Below are 18,832 nucleotides of genomic sequence, written 5' to 3'. Positions count from 1 at the left end.
TCCACATTCCACAGACCCCAGAGTTCTGGGCTGCCACCACTCCCTAATCCATGCTCCACACTCCCACCCTGAGTCTCCTGAGCTCCAGCTGTTTTCCTTTTTCTCATATAGGGAGAACTTTAAAACCGGGGTTTGTTCTGCCGGGAATTTGGTCGCACACGTTTACTCCTTCAGTCTCTCATTCGCTCCAGGATCTGCAACCTCAGATCGACTCTGAATACAGCCTCCGCCATCTTACTCCCCACCCTTGAGAGCAGAGGCACCAAAATAGCAGCATGAAATTCGGGAACTGTCATGTAATGCAAGACCTGGGCACCTTCTGTGGCGGTGCCTCTGCTTGTGTTCCAGGATCTGGGGAAGGGGACCCTGGCCGGCCGCCGTCACTGCCTCCCTGTCCCACTCCAGAGGGCTGAGTCTACGAAGAGATTTGAAAAGCCCAAGCTGGTGAAAAGTGTGAGTTGACATTTCTGAATGTCCAGGAGTGGCTTTACTGTGACCCTGAGTAAGCTTAAGATTTAGGGGTCCCTGATTCACATCCCTTCTGAAGGTCCAAACCTTTTTTAATTTGTATTTTTCTTTCCTCAGAGGGGGCTTTCCAAATTTAATGTTTTGGGTCTGATGAGACTTGAGGATGGATGATTTTGTTCAACCCTCATAGTAACCTTGGGAAGTCATTGGCACTTCATCATCCCCATTTATAGGCAAGGACACTGGAGCATAGAAAAGCCTTCTTTGGGTTCCTTGAAAATTTCAAGCTTGTTTTAACCTCAGGGCCTTTGCACTTTCTGTTGTCCTGTCTGGAACCCTGTCCTTGGCTGGCTTCTTGTCACTCCAGGTCTAAGGGGCCTTCACTAACCACCCACCTCCTGGAGCTCCTTCCTTCCCTGCTTCCCCTCTATCCCTTACCTTTTGCCTTTTTTTTTTTTAAATAGCACTCACCACTATTTTCATTTCTGTACGTTTTTATCTAACAAATGCATTTAGTGCTTTTTCTGTAGGTAGGCAGTGTTCTTTTTCTTTTTAATTTATTTATTTGACAGAGACACAGCAAGAGAGGGAACACAAGCAGGGGGAGTGGGAGAGGGAGAAGCAGGCTTCCTGCTGAACAGGGAGCCTGACATGGGGCTCGATCCCAGGACCCTGGGACCATGACCCGAGCCGAAGGCAGACGCTTAACGACTGAGCCACCCAGGCGCCCCGGTAGGCAGTGTTCTAAGCATTACAAATATCAAACAATTTAATCCTCACTACTCTGACATCAAAACTGTTTCACCCACGTTTTAAAATGGAAACAACGGGGGCGCCTGGGTGGCTCAGTTGGTTGGGCGACTGCCTTCGGCTCAGGTCATGATCCTGGAGTCCCTGGATCGAGTCCCACATCGGGCTCCCTGCTCGGCAGGGAGTCTGCTTCTCCCTCTGACCCTCCCCCATCTCATGTGCTGTCTCTCTCATTCTCTCTTTCTCAAATAAATAAATAAAATCTTAAAAAAAAAAAATAAAAAATAAAATAAAATAAAATGGAAACAACGGAAACACAGAGCGGTTGAGCAGGTTGCTTGAAGTCACACAGCTGATGAGTGTAACTACCATCTATCTCTCCTACTAGAAGACAAGATCCACACGAGCAGAAGCTGCCTCTGTGAGCTGTCTTGTTCTCTATTGAGTCCCTGCACCCAGAGTAGTGTGTCGCACGTGGCAGGACTATATAAAAGATGTCAGTGACGATGAGACCAGGTTAGAGAGAGGGAGGAATGGGAAAGAAGCCTGGAGAGAAGCTGTGGGGAGATGGTGGAAGAGCTCCTCTGAGGGGCAGCAGTGGGACTGGCAAAAGTGTGGTGGTCTGGAGACGGTGCCAAGGAGAAATGAAAGGTCTTGTGGACAGGTTTAATTTAGCAGATGAGTAAGAGAGGCCAAAAGCCTGGGAATCACCTCCTTCCTTCCTGTTCTGAGTCCAATGTATCAACAGATCCTGTTGGCTCCTCCAAAAGTTGGAACCCAACTGTTCTCAGGCTCCTCCGCTCCCACTCTGGCCCACAGCATTGTCATCACTCTCCTGGAACATGGCAAGTGTCCTGAAAGGTCACCCACACTGCAGCCAGAGGAGTCCTGATAAAACTACATCAGATCATGTCCCTTTTCTGTTCAAAACGTGCTGGCATGAACACACTGGCCTCTTGCCTCGAAGGACCTGGCCCCTGCTTCCTCTTGGCCCCTCTCCCACGCCCTCCTTGCTCCCACCATCCTGGCCACCCCAGTGCAGGTCCCACCCCAGGATCTTTGCATGTGTTGTTTCCTCTGAGTGCAAGGTTCTTCCCCAGATTTTCCATTCATCTCCCTCCCTTACTTCTTCAGGTCTTTTCTCAAATCTTAGCTTCTCACTGAGGTTTGTCCAGGCCAGCTTATTAAAAATGCAACACCATCCCCCTCACCCAACGCTCCTTAACCCTTTCTCTGCTTCATTTTTCTCCACTGCACTTAGGCAGATATATCCTATAAACTTTTTTGGCGTGTCTCCATCACTAGAATGAGTGCCAAGTGATTTTTGTCAGGTTTGTTCACTGCATTTTCTCCAGAGCCCACAATCGCCTCTGACACATTCAATCATATTTGACGGATTAATGAACACCTACTATGTGCCAGATGCTGTGCAATGCACCTGGAAAACAAGGAAAAAGGAAAAAGGACACGAGGCCCCTGTGGACCTAACAAAACGTGGCACTGACACCGAAGTTGCCGGTTTAATTTGTGACTGGACACACATATAGCCCACAGTGTAGTAAAAGCGAGGAACAGGTGGGCAGAAATTAGTGTCCTTGTAGGACGTAGACTGTTAAGGAATCATGACCGCTCATCTCAGCCTGAAAAGACCAAATAAACCTGGCAGAGTTGGTGGAAGGGGGACCCCAGCAGAGGGACCAGTTTGTAGGCAGGCCCAGAGGGAAGGAGCCCACCTAGTTTAATGAACAGAGATGTCAGCGGGCTGCAGTTTGGTGCTGAAGACGGAGGACAGGGAAAGAGGCCGTATAAGTGGGCCTGCCAGATGAGACGGGCCCTGAGCCCCAATCTAAAGCCTCCAAGAGCTTTAAGCAAGGGATGTGGATCTGCAGTGACTCTGGCTGCAGTGCTGCGAAAGGATCAGGGACAGCGGGGCTGGAAGAGGAAGCTGTGGAGACAAGCTATTGGCAAGGAGTGGGCACTTAAAACCCTGGGCAGGGATGGCGTGACCCAGATGGAGGGTAGCAAGGACACCGCAGGCCCCAAGACCCTCATCCAAGCCCTCTCCAGACCTGGCATGCGGCTTCTTTGTTCCATGAAACACACGCTGGTCCAGGAGGGAAAACCAGCCTCTCTCCTCCACGCCCTCAGCCCTTTCGCATCCCCGGGTGCTGTCGCACGTGCCCTGCCTCTCGGCGAGGCCCTCCCAGGCCGCCGCCGCCGCCGCCAGCAGATGGGCAAGCACCTCACTCGTCTTTGTTCCCCGCCCCCCTGCACCTCCCACTAATGGCGGCAGCTCCCTCTCATGGAGCGCTGAAGACGCGACTGCACGATGGGAAACCTCCCACGGCCCTAGACGACCAATCCCTTGACACGAGCGGGTCACACAGAACGTGCGTTTCCACCGAGGGGACCCGGGGAGTCACGGGCCCCGCTACGGAGAGATTCCGGTCTGTCCACCCAAACCCCAGCTCCTTCGCTATTTCTGACCACTCGGCGCCTGAAAGCGGGCTCTGGGGACGTCCCGGCCGGGGCGCTCTCCCGAGGTCCACCCAGACGTCACCCCCACCGGCTGGGACCGCCGAGCGGCTCTGTGCCGCCGGGGAGGAGCGAGTCGTCAGGGCCGGACTCGCGGCCCACGGAGGTGGGAGGCGGACACCGCGGACACCGCGGCAGAGCGACTGTGGCCTTGGACTCCCATAAACCACTGCAGAGGTGAAGCCCCACACTGCCTTTTGACGGGCGGCTATTTAAACCTATCAGCGCCAAGTGGCGGCGACTCTCCGCCCAATCGACATTTTTTTTTTAATCTGAAGGAGCGGCCGTCACGGAGTCCGTCAGCCCAATGGGAGAAGTGGAAATTTCCAGAAAGAACGGGACCAATGGGCGCGGCCAGCGCGGCCACGATTGGCGGACCAAGCGGCCAATCCCTGTCGCAGAAGTTCGCCCCTCCCCCAATCGTGGAGCCTGGGGTGGGCGGGGCTTTCCGGGAGGATCCAATCCGGAGGCGCGGGGGAGGCAGGGCTGAGGGGATTACTCTCAACTGCCCAATGACAGAGAAGCAAAGATGATGGGCTAGACTTCAAGCCAATAGTAGGGAAGCACAGAATGCCCCCTAGGGGAGCGCAACCAGTGAGCAGGCGAGGAAGGGGCGGGATCCGGGGGTCCCGGCAGCTTCTAGTAGGTTCCAGAAGGCGGCGCGTGCGGTTGGGAACGCGGAGCGGACGGAGTCGATTCAACGGGGTTCCGGGCCGGGCTATGGAGCAGGTGAAGGGGGAGGGGCGGGCCGAGGCTCCGGGGCCGCTCGGACACCGGCCGAGGCCGAGCCGCGGGTGGAGGAACGGGGCGGGGCGGGCGCCGAGCGGGGCGGCGGTCTGGGGCCGGCGAGCAGCGGCGGCGGCGGCGAGCGCGTGAGGGCCGCAGCCCACCGGGCGGGAGGTGAGCAGTGTAGCGAGGCCGGGCCGCGGGGAGCGCCGGGTCCACTCAGCGCCCGTCGCTTGCCGGCTCGGCGAGGAGGGCCGGACGGCCGGCGACAGTTCGGCCGAAGTCCGGCCCGCGGCGGGCAGAGAGGCCGTGGCTGGGCCCCGGAGGCCTCCCGGGAGGTAGCTCTCGGCTCAGCGGAGGGGGGCGGGGGGGACAGTGGTGGGGGTGCTGGGAGGCATGGAGGTGGGCGAGGGGCTTCCGTAGAGGCGGGAAGGACCGGCTCCACACTGGGGGGCTCGCCAGCTGAGAGAGCCGGGATTCCCGACGGAGAAGCCCCCCGGGACTTGGCCACAGTTAACTTGGAGGAATGTGGGGAGCGGGGACGGGAATACACTGGAAGTAGCCAGTTGGGGGAAATACTACTCCTCTGCATCGGGTAGGGCCGGGATGGAAGAGCGTTGAGTGAAGGTTGGATGAGCGGCGGGCCGACTTCTTTGCCTGATGCAGGAAAGGGAGGGTGCCGCCAAAGTCCTTGGAACGGTTTCCATCTCTACCAGTGTTTTACAGATGCATGTGCCGCCCCTCCCTGTCTTCTTTCTTTTCGGTTTTGTGTGTATGTGATTCGAGAGTAACTCAAGACTGATATTTCTGGAAGGTTGGTTTCTGATTACACAAGGAGGAATTGGTTGCTGTAGAAAATCTAGGCTATGTAGATAAGCAGCAAGAAGTTACTTGTCTCGGCTCAGCATTTTTAGGGGACCGAGTTTGTAGCTGCTGGTGGTTGCTTTCAGTGGCTTCATTATATCCTCGGCGGCCTGGAGGTTGTGAACGGCCTGGAGAGATTTTATTCAGTTGGAAGCTGTTCATTGAAGTGTAGCGATTCATCTGGGGAAAAAACCGGCCCCTTGTTTTCGGTGTGATCTGCAAAGCCTAGTGTTGCTTTCTTCAGGTATAGCCATTGCTGCTTTGATCAAATCTGGAGCCTCTAGAGTAAATTAAAAAAAAAAAAAAATAGAGTGGAAATGGAGGGATGAATAAGTTTTTTGCTCACTTGGGATAATTAAATTGTATCTGGGATTAAATAGACTAAGGTAGAGACAAGAAAAAGATTTCTGGGATGAGGAACATATTACTTACAAATTTAAGAAAGGGGTTTGTCCCTCCGATATCAAAATAAGAAAAACTTTTTATAGCGAGCTGCGCATTGTAGGTGAAGCGGATGTGCAGGGAGACTGAATGAATGACTAAACTCAGGGCTGCAACGTTCATGACTGGTGAGCTGGCCACCTGGCATTTTAACTCCAGATGTGTTCGAACCTACTGCTGAACCCATTCACCATGTGACTTCTCTGCATTTGGTTTTTATTTTCAACTGGGAGATCTGTATTCAAGTTGGACAGATTGGTGTCCACATTTTCTTTTTAGTATCTTTCAAATAAATCCCAGGGTGTAATGTACTTTTTATATTAGAATCAACGCAGAGATACAACTGTGTAACATTTAACGAAATAGTGCTTGCTATCATGTGCATCGTGGGCTGGTATTTTCTATTCTACTTTTAAAGTGCTGGTCACAGCCTACAGACTTGATTTCCTGACCTATTGCGGGTCAGTACTCTGGCAAATGATGTTTCGTAGGATAGGCAAGAACTTCATGGAACTGTTCTCAGCTGCATCTTGATACTAGCTGAGTTTTTAACTTTTTGCTTTGTGGTCTCCTTCCTGAGTTCTAAGATTTTTATCCTTTGCTGGATTTGGCAGTCTTTGAGTTTTTCCTTCTCAAGGTTGTCTCTCTAACATCTCTGGTTAATGGAAGTTCCCGATCGGTGTGCCTCAGGGTTCCAAAATCATTTGCATCGGTATGTAACAGTGGTGGGTCAGGGCTGGATGACAGAGTCAGAGAGAGAATGATTTAGTAACTTGATGACATGCTTGATCTCACCAAATGTGTTTGCATTTGAGATGTGGCCCCTCCTCTCTGGTAGGGCATCCCTGGTTAGGAGAAGCCCTCTAATTAGGACCATGTTTTGAATATTTGAGAGGATTGGAGATTAAACCACAAATAGTGTTTTATTTTCTTGCATACTTTGTATAATAATATTTAAATGCGGCAAAACTGGTTTGGGTGGGCTAGCTCTCACTCACTAAGGAACAGAGCAATGATCTACCATGCTGTGACTTATCACCACACCTATGAATGGAAATAGGTTCTTCTCTGATCATGGGTGAGCATCTTGATGCTCCCAGAGGAGCCGGTGTGAAGCCTGTGGGTTGTGGAGCGTGTGTCCAAGCACACTTCGTTCACTTCCTTCGTGAATCCCTCTTCTGTGAGGAGCAGCGCGGCCTGTGTTTGGTTTATTGTTTGGGCTTCTTGGCATTGTAATGGCAAATAAATTTGTTACTCCGTGAAAGGACCTCATGAGTGTGTCCTAGAGTGTGTCCTTCATCAGCCCTAAGTAGAGACTTTTGGAAGAGTGGCTGGAATTCTAATTCACACTGGAGCTAGTGGAGAGCAAAGGGTCAGGCTTTTTTTCCTGGTTACGTACTGTTTTCTGGTAGATTCCAAAAGGTGTGGGAGATGGTAAATGAACTCATTAATGATTTCTCTTTTGGTTTGTAAAATAACTTCTTTGTCGGTAACTGAAGAAAAGTAGAAGCGCCACTTAGAAAATTGGGACCAAGCAAGTGTGTTATGGAGAGAAAAGGTACATTGGCTTTTTTTCCCCCTCAGGTAAATGAGCTAAAAGAGAAGGGCAATAAGGCCCTGAGTGCGGGCAACATTGATGACGCGCTACAGTGCTACTCTGAGGCCATTAAGTTAGATCCCCAGAACCACGTGCTCTACAGCAACCGCTCAGCGGCCTATGCCAAGAAGGGTGACTACCAGAAGGCTTATGAGGATGGCTGCAAAACCGTAGACTTGAAGCCTGACTGGGCCAAGGTAAGCTGTGGGCACGCTGGGGCTTTTTGGACTTCACAGATACGCCTTCTGGTACGCTGTTTTTACATACTGGGCCCTCCTGACCTGGCTTGTTGTGTGTCCCTGTAGACGGATAGTTGATTACCCGTCTGTTCTCCTCCCTGAGTGTGTTCCTCAGACTGATGGTATAGGTCGCCAAGTCTGAGATACCATCCGTTGTTGAGACAGGTCTTATCTCTTGTACTGCTGAGAGAGAAAATGCTGCCAAAGAAATGGACAGCCCTGGGTCGTAAGATAAACAGGTGGGGAGGGTGAGCATCTTTGATATTTGTCTGGATTCTTCGTTCTCAATCTTGGCATTATGTGCTCCTCCTCCTGTTCTTTGGTCTTCGCGTGAATACCCGTTTTGTCCCATGAAATGTAGAACAGATTCTTTGGATTTCATCTTTTGGACTTACCTCTAGATGTCCTTTGTTTTGTATCCTTTTTTGCTGGTTTAAGGGCTATTCGCGGAAAGCAGCGGCTCTTGAGTTCTTAAACCGATTTGAAGAAGCCAAGCGAACCTACGAAGAGGGTTTAAAACATGAAGCAAATAATCCTCAGCTCAAAGAGGGCTTACAGAATATGGAGGCCCGGTTGGCAGGTAGACACCAATACACTGTTGGGTTTTTTTGGTTTTTTTTGTTTTTAAACAGGGTTAACTTTGAGGCTCCCCGCCTAAATGTCAGGCTTATAGGCTACAGGGGCATCATGGCTTAAGGGAACTGATTTCTAGTAACGTGCTTTCCTTTGTTCGGAACAGAGCGGAAATTCATGAACCCTTTCAACATGCCCAATCTGTACCAGAAGTTGGAGAGTGATCCCAGGACAAGGACGCTGCTCGCTGATCCTACCTACCGGGAGCTGATAGAGCAACTAAGAAACAAGCCATCCGACCTGGGCACGTAAGTCAAGGCAGCATGGTTTGTCTTTGGAAATGGACGTGGACATTGTGCTTCCTGGGATTTTTATGGTCGGGCATAGGGGGAGGAGGGTGTCCCTCATTCACACAACAGTGTTTCTGTCTTTGACTTTTCTCTAACGAGCGGTAGTATTTGTTGGTTGTTTATATTTCTAGAAAGGGTCAAGGGGGACATACATCAGAATAATTTGGAATTTTCTTTCCTAAGTTTCCATGCCTCTTCACTGCTCTACTCTAATTCTGATCTGGCACCCACCCTATCCTTTCCATGCGCACCAGATGCTGTCTCTTGGTATGTTGGAGTGGAAACTTGTGGTTGAGAAGAGCGTCAGGTGTAAAGATGTGTTTCTTAAGTCGTACTGCTATCTGTGACTCCTGAGATGAGATGGAGTATACCTGTAACTCATTCCTCTGTGTGTCTTCTGCCTTCAAGAAATAAATCTGACAGCTGTTACCTCGTTTTAGATGGATTGATGAAGGATAGGGTATTCCTCGGTGGTACCTTGTGGATAGTGCAGAATCCAGCAGTTTTTCTGTGGAGGAGAAGCTCTTGTATCCAGTCATCTGAGATTTAGCAGTCAGTGGGGGTTTAAAATTAGTTGTGAAGAATAATTGTGGTTTTCTTTTCTTTTTTTTTTTTTTAATCAATGCTAGGAAACTGCAAGATCCCCGGATCATGACTACTCTCAGTGTCCTGCTGGGGGTCGATCTGGGCAGTATGGATGAGGAGGAGGAAGCTGGAACACCTCCCCCACCTCCTCCTCCCAAGAAGGACACGAAACCAGAGCCAATGGAAGAAGATCTTCCAGAGAATAAGAAGCAGGTCTTGTTTTTCCTCCTTGTTGTCACACATTCCTAAACAACCTAGTCAGCCAGCAGTCCCTGTCAGGCAGGAGCACTGTGGGTCGGGGCGGCTGTAACAGTTTCTGAGCGTCCGGATGCTGTTGTTACCAGAACGGTCAGTATGTTAAAAGGTTGACTTCCCAGGCGATTTCATGAGAATGGTGTATCTCAGAGACTTGCAGCAGGGGGCTGTTGGGGCAGGCCAGTAAAGTTCTGTGTGTGATCCTTGTCCTCGCTGGGATCCAGAGAAATGTTGTCTACACCCATCTAATTTAGGCTCCTGTTTCCTGGTCGGATGTGGTGTGTAGTTGAAAGTTGTCCACTTAGCAACACAGTCTTCCAGAGCAGGAGGCATGTGCTTACACGATTTTATTTCCCTTCTTATAAATGGGAACAGCAGATTGTTGCCAAATTTAGCACCTTCAGATGGGTAAGCGTTGGTTGTTCAGGGTGTCTCAGAGCTGGAAAAGGGCCCTATGATGTGGGTGGTAGCAAGCTATGCTGAAGACTGCTGCCACTGGGCCAGCCCCTTATCATTCTCTCCCCACCCCCCTGCCGCTGTTCCCTGACAACTGAGACCCCCAGAAGGCCGCGGGACAGAAACCGACTTGGCGCAGCCTCTCCCAGTAAAACCGGGCACAGAGCTGCTGTCCTCTTGGAGGTTGGTGCAGGCTGGAGAGATTTCCTCTCCCCCAAAGAAGCTCTCTGCTTTCTGATAAAATCCAGGAGAGTAGATGGAAAGGGGGGCACTTCAGAGGAAGTGGAGGTGAAAGTTTTTAATTTTCCATTCCAACACTTAGCCCCTCACTTTTCAGTTCACAGCTGGTTGAGAAGATGCCGGCAGATGTGGTGACCTGTTGGTCGTACGTGCTGTACGGGACCGGGGGCAGGTCCCAAGCTCTTGCTCTCTCTGCCATCTGGGTTAGATTTGCTCAGTACTCCTTCCACACTTCCTCTAGGCGCTGAAAGAGAAGGAGTTGGGGAATGAGGCTTACAAGAAGAAAGACTTTGACACAGCCTTGAAGCACTACGACAGAGCCAAGGACCTGGACCCCACCAACATGACTTACATGACCAATCAAGCAGGTGAGGCCCAGGCCGAGGGGTAAGTGCGTTGTCAGGCAGTCCTGGGGAGAGACAAGGGCTGACTCTTCCTTAACCATCCTGCCTGGCAGCCGTGTACTTCGAGAAGGGCGACTACAGTAAATGCCGAGAGCTTTGTGAGAAGGCCATCGAAGTGGGGCGAGAAAACCGAGAAGACTATCGACAGATTGCCAAGTACGCGTGACCTTCGGCGGTACCTCGAGTGGTGTGGAGGGGTCGATGTCCAAGACTTAAATTTTCCTGCATGGGGAGGAGGGTTGCTGGCCACACCACCTGCTCTGTTAACAGTGGGCTGGAGAGGAGGCCGCAGGCATCGAGACAAAAGGTGTTTGGAGGGCGTAGTGTCCCAGTGGTGATGGGGGCCTTATTCCTAGTTGCCGATGTCTTTTCTCTGCAGGAGCTGACCTTGTCCCTGCTCTGCCCTTAGCAGATTCTTTTTTGCTTGTTTTTGTCAGAGCTTACGCTCGAATTGGTAACTCCTACTTCAAAGAAGAAAAGTACAAGGATGCCATCCATTTCTATAACAAGTCTTTGGCAGAGCACCGAACCCCAGATGTGCTCAAGAAATGCCAACAGGTGGGTAGGGAAAGAATGGGGATGTTTTCTTAAGTTCTTATTCCTTATAGTTGCAGTTACTTAGTAGTGAACCTCAAGTGTTTTTAAGTAGTGTTTTTGGTCATTTTATATAATGTCCTTGTTACATGATAGCACATAAGGAATAACCCAGGTTGTTTGCTGTACTTTTTTATCGGCCAAGATTTAAACCTTCTGCTGAGGGTCAGTGCATTGAGTGTTATGGTTCTTAATTGTAACTTAAGATTTTTTTTACCTTACATAACTAAAGTGTTGTGTATCGTGCCAGTTGTCATAAACTATGGGGGGGCGTGATTTTATTCATGAAAAGATTGGTCAGAAAAATTTTTTTTTTTTTAAGATTTTATTTGAGAGAGTACTTGCACACACACAAATTGTGAAAAGGGGCAGGGGGAGAGGGAGAAGCAGACTCCCTGCCAACCAGGGAGCCCCATTCAGGGCTCGATCCCAGGGCCCTGGGATCATGACCTGAGCAAAGTTAGACGCTTAACCGACTGAGCCACCCAGGCGCCCCAAGACTGGTCAGAAAATTGTGTTATTGACACATGGATCATTTTCAGGGGCTTGCTTGCCTTTTTTGTTTTGTGTGGGGTTTTTTTGTTTTTTGTTTTTGAGTGAGGGGAGGTGGAAGGGACAGAGGGAGAGAGAGAGAATCTTAAGCAGGCTCCACACCCAGTCTAAGCTGAAACCAAGAATTGGACGCTTAACCCAGTGAGCCACCCAGGCACCCCACAGTGTACCTTGATAATGAAGAATATGTAATTTTTTAAGTAATCTCTGCACCCAATGTGGGGCTTGAACTCACAACCCCGAGATCAAGAATTGCATGCTCTTTGAACAAAAACTAAAATGTTGCCCATGGTACTTTTTGGAAATCAAAATCTGCATCAGGATTTTTCTAGTGCAATATTTATGTTCATGAGAGTTTAAATGATTATCCAAAGAATTATTTTTTCTTAGGCGGAGAAAATTCTGAAGGAGCAAGAGCGGCTGGCTTATATAAACCCTGACTTGGCGTTGGAGGAGAAGAACAAAGGCAATGAATGTTTTCAGAAAGGTACATTATAGCCCAGGTGATGGAGCTTTTGGATAAGAGTCGTCCAGACCTGTCCTCTGTGCCTCGGCTGCCCGTGTGCTAAATAAATAGTCCCTGGTGTGGGGGAGGGTGGCTTTTTGCTTTCTAAAAAAGTTTCTTTTTCCCTTATCCAGGAGACTATCCGCAGGCCATGAAGCATTATACAGAAGCCATCAAACGGAATCCAAAAGATGCCAAATTGTACAGCAATCGCGCTGCCTGTTACACCAAACTCCTGGAGTTTCAGCTGGCGCTCAAGGTGGGCAGGTCTGGGAATGTGGAGCAGGCACTATGGTGATTGACCTGTACGTGAGGAATGCGGTTTTTTTTCTTTTCCTATTTTCATCAACATTTGCTTGATGGTTTTACTTTGATCTTAGAGTCAAGGTGGTGGTGTGTGTGTGTGAGTTTTGTAAAATGCAGGACTGAAGTCTGCTCCGTCCTGGCTTGTGGAGTTATATTAGTGATTGGGAGTATTTGGAAAAGTGGATCTTGGGGGCGCCTAGGTGGCTCAGTCAGTTAAGCGTCTGACTTCGGGCTCAGGTCATGATCCCAGCATGCTGGGATCGAGTCCCGAGTTGGTTCCCTGCTCAGTGTGGAGTCTGCTTTTCCCTCTGCCCTCCCCTTCCCCCCACTTGTGCACTGCGCGCGCTTTCTCTCTCAAATCTTTAAAAGAAAGAGAAGCGGGGGCGCCTGGGTGGCTCAGGTGGTTAAGCATCTGCCTTCGGCTCAGGTCACGATCCCAGTGTCCTGGGATTGAGCCCCGCATCGGGCTCCCTGCTTGGCGGGGAGCCTGCTTCTCCCTCTTCCTCTAACATTCTCTCTGCTTGTGCTCTCTCGCCCTGTTAAATAAGTAAATAAAAGGAAAGAAAGAAAAGTGGATCCTTTTCCATCTTTCCTGGTGATAAGATTCCTTTTCCTTGCTGCTGTTGTTCTCCCCTTCCCCTTTTTTATTCTAACCTTCTGAGCATACAGGTCAGTGGTCTCCAGTGCATTCACACTGTGTGCAACCCTCACCACCATCCACCTTCGGAACCTTTTCATCTTCCCAAACTGAAACTGCACCCTTTAAACACTGACTCCCTGTTCCCTCTCCCCCGGCCCCTCGCGGCCACCGTTCTGCTCTGTCTCTGTGAATGTGACCCCTCTAGGGACCTTCTGTAAGTGGAACTGGCCAGCGTGTGTGCTTTCGTGTCAGGCTCATTTCACTGAGCACCATGTTGTCTTCCTTTTGAAGGCTGAGTGCTGTTCGGTTACACGGACACGCCATGATCCACCTGTCCCCCTCCTCCGTTCTCTGTCAGCAGCACTGGTGGTTCTCCCCTTGTGGCTGCTGGGGTCCTGTGTCCGTGGTGGGGGGCATGTGGCCTCTGTTGGGGGGCCCCAACTTCAGTTCTTTTAGGAGAAGCGCTGTGTCACTGAGTAGTTCAAGGTTTAATTTTTAAATTATTTTTATTCATATATTTTTTGGGGGAAGCACGGTATTGTTTTCCACAGCGGCTTTACCATCTGCCCTCACTTTTTGATTAGGTCAGTTAGCAGGTGTGCTGTTCTCGGTCACATTGGGCATGGTCAGGTGTGGTTCTGTCGACACCATGAAGGGAGTTAGTCCCCACTGCTCTCTCGAACACAAACTGTCCGGTGCTTCTATTGGCGATTTTTAAACCATTCTCTAGATGACTATCTGTGCTGATCAGTAGATGACTTTTAAAATGTTGTCCAAAGGGCGCCTGGATGGCTCAGTCATTAAGCGTCTGCCTTCGGCTCAGGTCATGATCCCAGGGTCCTGGGATCAAGCCCCGCACCGGGCTCCCTGAGCAGCAGGAAGCCTGCTTCTCCCTCTCCCTCTGCCCCTGCTCGTGTTCCCTCTCTCGCTGTCTGTCAAATAAGTAAATAAAAATCTTTAAAATAAATAAATAAATAAAATGTCCAAGTCTGGACCACCTCTTTAAAAAAATTTTTTTTTATTTGTATGTGTGAGGGGTGCCTGGGTGGCTCAGATGGTTAAGTGTCTGCCTTTGGCTCAGGTCATGATCTCCAGGTCTTGGGATTGAGCCCCATGGTCGGGCTCCCAGCTCAGCAGGGAGTCTGCTGCTTTCTCTCCCTCTCAAATGAATAAATCTTTTTTTAAAAAAGGATTTTATTTATATATTTGAGAGGAGGGGAGAGAGAGAACGAGTGTGGGGAGGGGCAGAGGGAGAAGCAGACTCCCTACGGAGTAGGAAGCTATATGTGCCCGAGACCAGGACGCCAGAATCATGACCTGAGCCGACGGCAGACGCTTAACTAACTGAGCCACCCAGGAGCCCCAAGTCCGGACCACCTCATTGGGAAGGTGACAGTGTGACCCATGCGGAGACCCCAGTACCTGAGTCCGTGATAGTTTTTGTTGTTGATGCCACTATCTTCTGGGCTCTTGTCTGGCTTAGGGGGACATCACTGCTGTGGTACAAGGGTGACATCAAAGCCAGGTCAGTTCGCCTAGTGGTCACCTGTGAGGGAGAGTGGTACTTCCCCAGCTAGGAACCGAACCATTTCTGGGCTAGCTTTTTGCCGGAATAGTTGGAAGTGGGCCTGGGTGTGAAATGATAGTGTATGGCATTTTTTTCCCCAGAATTTTCCATTTCATAGGCACTTCAAACAAAAACACCCGAACGCCTGTGTGTCCTCCACCTTTTTGAGCGATAAGCATGGATGTGTTTTTGCCGAACCATTTGTGAAAGGAAGTGGGATATGTTTGGCACTCCACGTCTGAGCTCCTGAGTGCACTTTTCCTGAAGTGTCATTAGCTCCTGGTAATAGAGGGACAAAGGGCGTAAGGCCAGGTGCTGTGGGGCTCTTCAGATTTCCCCACTTAACCGAAACTGCGCGGTAAAGCCGTCAGGATCGAGGCCCGTGCATTTCATCTGGTTCGCGTGCATGTCCTCTTCCATTTCTCAAGCTAGAAGTTTCCCCACCTTTTGTGGATTTTTCCATAATCTCAGCTCTTTGAAGAGTCCAGGCCACTTGTCTTCTGTGGGGTGGTCCGTAGTCTGGATTTGTCGACCCTCATGGTTTCGCTTGACTTGCTCTTCTCCCTCCTCTGCTCGGCCTTCTGTGAAAGGGCCCAGGTGCCCGGATTAACAGAAGCTCGGGATGCAAGACAAGGACACTGTCGTGGGTCTGGGCGAAGTGTTCAGTTATTCCAAATGATCAGTCTGTCTTCAAGCCTCATTTCTTCTCTCCTCTCTCCTTCCCAGGACTGTGAGGAATGTATCCAGCTAGAGCCGACCTTCAGTAAGTGCTTTTCTGCCACTCCTCCCCCGTCCCTCGACACTGGCGCAGAGATGGAGAGTGGGAGAGGACGTGCTTGCCCCCCCGTTGTCTCGGGGCTGGTGGCCGTTAGGAGCTAGCATCCGCGGGCGAGACGGATGTTGGGGTTCCCATGGGAAGGTGGAAGTGGCATCCTGCAGAGCTGCGTTCTGATGACGCCTCACCTTTCTCTGCAGTCAAGGGCTACACCCGGAAAGCGGCCGCCTTGGAGGCAATGAAGGACTACACGAAAGCCATGGACGTCTACCAGAAGGCCTTAGATCTGGACTCCAACTGTAAGGTGGGGCTGCTCTTGGCTGCCAGGGGGCTCTCCCCTGCCTCCATTTCTCCTTTGGGTCTTCTCGGTGTTGGTTCGCTGCTGCTTCCCTCTTGCCTGTTTCTTCGTCTGTCTGTCTCCCCCCTTCTCAGTTCCCTCTGTTACCTTGGCCCTGCTGAAGCAGCGAACCGGTCAGTGCTCATGCGCCCCTTTCTGGCTTTGCTGGGAGGCAGGAGGCAGCGGACGGTTACCAGCGCTGTATGATGGCCCAGTACAACCGCCACGACAGCCCTGAAGACGTGAAGCGACGGGCCATGGCCGACCCTGAGGTGCAGCAGATAATGAGTGACCCGGCCATGCGGCTCATCCTGGAGCAGATGCAGAAGGACCCCCAGGCGCTCAGCGAGTAAGTGGAGTTGGGGGAGACGGAAGAGGGGAAGGCGAGCTGCGAGATGGCCCGAGCTCTGGGGGGGTTACTGTGTATGGCTTGCTTACAGCTGAAAAGGCGGGCCGCAGCTGGTGAGCTGGAAGGGCTTCGTGGCTGTGTTTGCCACGATCGCTTGAGCAGTCTGTTGGAAAGACCGGTCTGTTGGAAAGACCAGTTTTGCAGGGAGAGCGGCTTCGGCTTCAAGCTGTGTCTGCGGGTTCGTGCGGGGTGGCGTGGTGCTGCCCGCGGGCCAAGGCCTCCGCGGAGCCGTCTTAGCCAGGACTCCTGCTTGGCCACCTCCTGTTGAGCCTTCCGCGGGGTTTGCATTGGGGTTGCTCCGAGAGCAAATAAGACCTTTTTAGGTTAAGTCTTGTGTCTAATAACTTTGCTTTTTGTTCATTAGACACTTAAAGAATCCTGTAATAGCACAGAAGATCCAGAAGCTGATGGATGTGGGTCTGATTGCAATTCGGTGATGACTTGCTCATCATCCCCTTCCCTTTGCCCTCATGTGGAAAGAGGAGCTGGGACCGCAGCTAGCAGCGCGGAGCAGAGGGGAGAGCAGGGGAAAGTGAACAACTTCTCTCTATATATTTATATAGACCTATGTGGAAGATACAGAGACTCGTATTCACGTTACTCGCACCGCCGCTGCCTCTGGGCCCTCCCAGCACACGCATGGTCTCTTCCGCTGTCCTCGGGTTCCCTGTTCCCTTCCCCGCCCTCAGTCGCCGTCTCAGCTGCTCTCCCATAGTTGGTTATTTTTTATTTGGGGCAGTGGGCATGTGTGGGGAGGGGAGGCTCTTCTCCCCCAACCTCCGGGCCAGCTGTCTTCACATTGTTAACTCCACGTGCCCTTCTCCAATAAAACAAGCCAGTCGGGCGTGGTTATACATTGTTATGTCCTTGTGATTTCTTTTGCCAAGTGACCCTGAAGTGGTTGTCCCGTAGGGGTTACAACCTGGAGTGTGCGAGAGGTGGAAGTGTCAGCTGGGCACCGGAACCTCTTCCTTTCCAAGGGGGCGGATCAGTGCCACCTCAGCATGCTTCGGTCACTAGGTGGCACTGTCGCCCAACGAGCTGCTGAAAGGGAGCCTGGGGCCTTCTGACCCTGAGTAGCGCCAACTCCAGAGGTTCAGGTCAACATTCTGGCGCTTCCCACATCGTTCATCACACTCTCATCTCAGAACCGGAAACCAGCTAAATGGAGGGAACACTGGGTCCCCCCCAAGAACAAAAACATTTCCTATTGGTAGTGTTCAGATCTCTCGGGAGACCAGCTCTGTCAGCTACTCTATGATAGTTTGTCTTTAAAGAACTCGCTGCTCTCGAGGCACCTGGGAGAATCGGTTGGTTGGTCATCCGACTCTCGGTTTTGGCTCAGGTCACGGTCTCAGGGTTGTGGGATTGAGCCTCTCGTCAGGCTCCGTGCTCAGCGGGGAATCCGGGTTCTTTCCCTCTGCGCACGCATGTTACCTCCCTCTCAAATCTTAAAAAAAAAACCCAACCACTCACTTCTCACACTCTTGGCTCTTTGCTCAGAGGAGGTTCCTCTGCACCTTCAAATCCGGGTTCATCCCGCACCAGCTGCCTCCACCGAGCCGCCTAAAGTTCAACCCCAGCATCAAAGTCCTGTACCCGAGGTGCTCGGTGGGGGTACTATGTCTGCCCTGGCCCCCTGTCAGTTGGCCCCACTGTCACCAGAAAAGGTCGGTGATGACATTGCCAAGGCAGCCAGTGATTGGAAGCGCCTGAGAATGACAGGAAACTGTTGAGGACAGGCCCAGATCCTGGCGGGACCTGTTGCTGCTGTCCCGATGAGCAGAACCTCAAGGAACCCCCAAGAGACGGAAGCAGAAAAACATTAAGCCCAGTCCAAATTATCACTTTTGATTTATCAACATTGCCTGACAGATACAGCACCAGTCTCGAGCTAGAGAATTCTCTGGAACCATTAAAGAGGTCCTGGAGACTACCCAGTCCGTGGGCTGTGGTGCAGCGGGGTGCCCAGCTGGTTGAGAACTACCAAGGAACATCCTTCAATAAAGGATCATTTGACAACCCAAAAAACCCCTCACGGCTCAACTGAAAGCTTTCTAGTTACACTTGGACATGGTTGCAGCAAGCTATTTCTAAAACCCTGGACTGGGGTGGGTGTAAAACTTCCTCTTTTGCTCCAACAGCGCAGCTTTCTGAGCTAGGAAGCTGCTGAGGCCAGCAACTGGCTGTACTTCCTACCGCCTTGACTTTGCATAAGCTGGCCTTCCCGGGGGAATCTTATGCCGGCCCCTTCCTCTATCTGGGCAGCGAGGTCAGAAATCCTCGTCTCCACGGGCCATTCTGCTGCTCTTGGGTGCAACTGACACTTTTCGGGCTCTATTCCCTCCGGCCCCAAACGGATTCTCTCTGGGAAGCCTCGATTCCTGCCGGGAGCCAGCAGGGAGCATCAGGCCTCTGCTCTACCAAAGCTGACCTCCCAGTGCAGGCAATGGGACCCTCCAGGGTCACATTTGAGTAGGGACTTGACGGGCGTGACCCTTGGGTTACTCGGGGTGAGCCAGAATGTCACACGGAGGGACAGAGGGGAGGTGGCAGGTTGGAAGCCTTAAGCCCTGGAGGCGTGGGGCCGGGAGGTTGTGAATGACCAGGGGCCAATTCTGGTTCAGCTGTTGCCTCGGGCGGCTCGAAGGTTTACGTGTTTGG

At 51.3% G+C, this 18,832-nt stretch overlaps 1 protein-coding gene across 1 annotated transcript; it reads left to right on the top strand.

Moving 5' to 3' along the window:
• Positions 1–4,334: 4,334 nt before the first annotated feature.
• On the top strand, positions 4,335–17,022 carry STIP1 (stress induced phosphoprotein 1). Its single transcript, XM_036100370.2, has 14 exons — positions 4,335–4,482; positions 7,369–7,578; positions 8,059–8,200; positions 8,360–8,501; positions 9,173–9,341; positions 10,321–10,447; positions 10,537–10,639; positions 10,921–11,041; positions 12,020–12,116; positions 12,269–12,393; positions 15,374–15,410; positions 15,623–15,726; positions 15,936–16,108; positions 16,533–17,022. Exons 1-14 carry the CDS (start codon positions 4,474–4,476, stop codon positions 16,603–16,605), a joined length of 1,632 nt encoding a protein of 543 aa, XP_035956263.1. The 5' UTR covers positions 4,335–4,473; the 3' UTR covers positions 16,606–17,022.
• Positions 17,023–18,832: the final 1,810 nt, after the last annotated feature.

The sequence above is a fragment of the Halichoerus grypus genome, chromosome 11 (genome assembly GCF_964656455.1).
Source record: "Halichoerus grypus chromosome 11, mHalGry1.hap1.1, whole genome shotgun sequence".
Classification (NCBI taxonomy): Eukaryota; Metazoa; Chordata; class Mammalia; order Carnivora; family Phocidae; genus Halichoerus; species Halichoerus grypus.
This window is presented reverse-complemented; position numbering and strand designations above follow the sequence as displayed.

Bases quoted from the DNA above. Each gene is read 5' to 3' on its own strand.
- STIP1 (XM_036100370.2), top strand. The intron at 8,201-8,359 runs GTAGACACCAAT...TGTTCGGAACAG, and splicing joins TATGGAGGCCCGGTTGGCAG to AGCGGAAATTCATGAACCCT. The intron at 11,042-12,019 runs GTGGGTAGGGAA...ATTTTTTCTTAG, and splicing joins TGCTCAAGAAATGCCAACAG to GCGGAGAAAATTCTGAAGGA.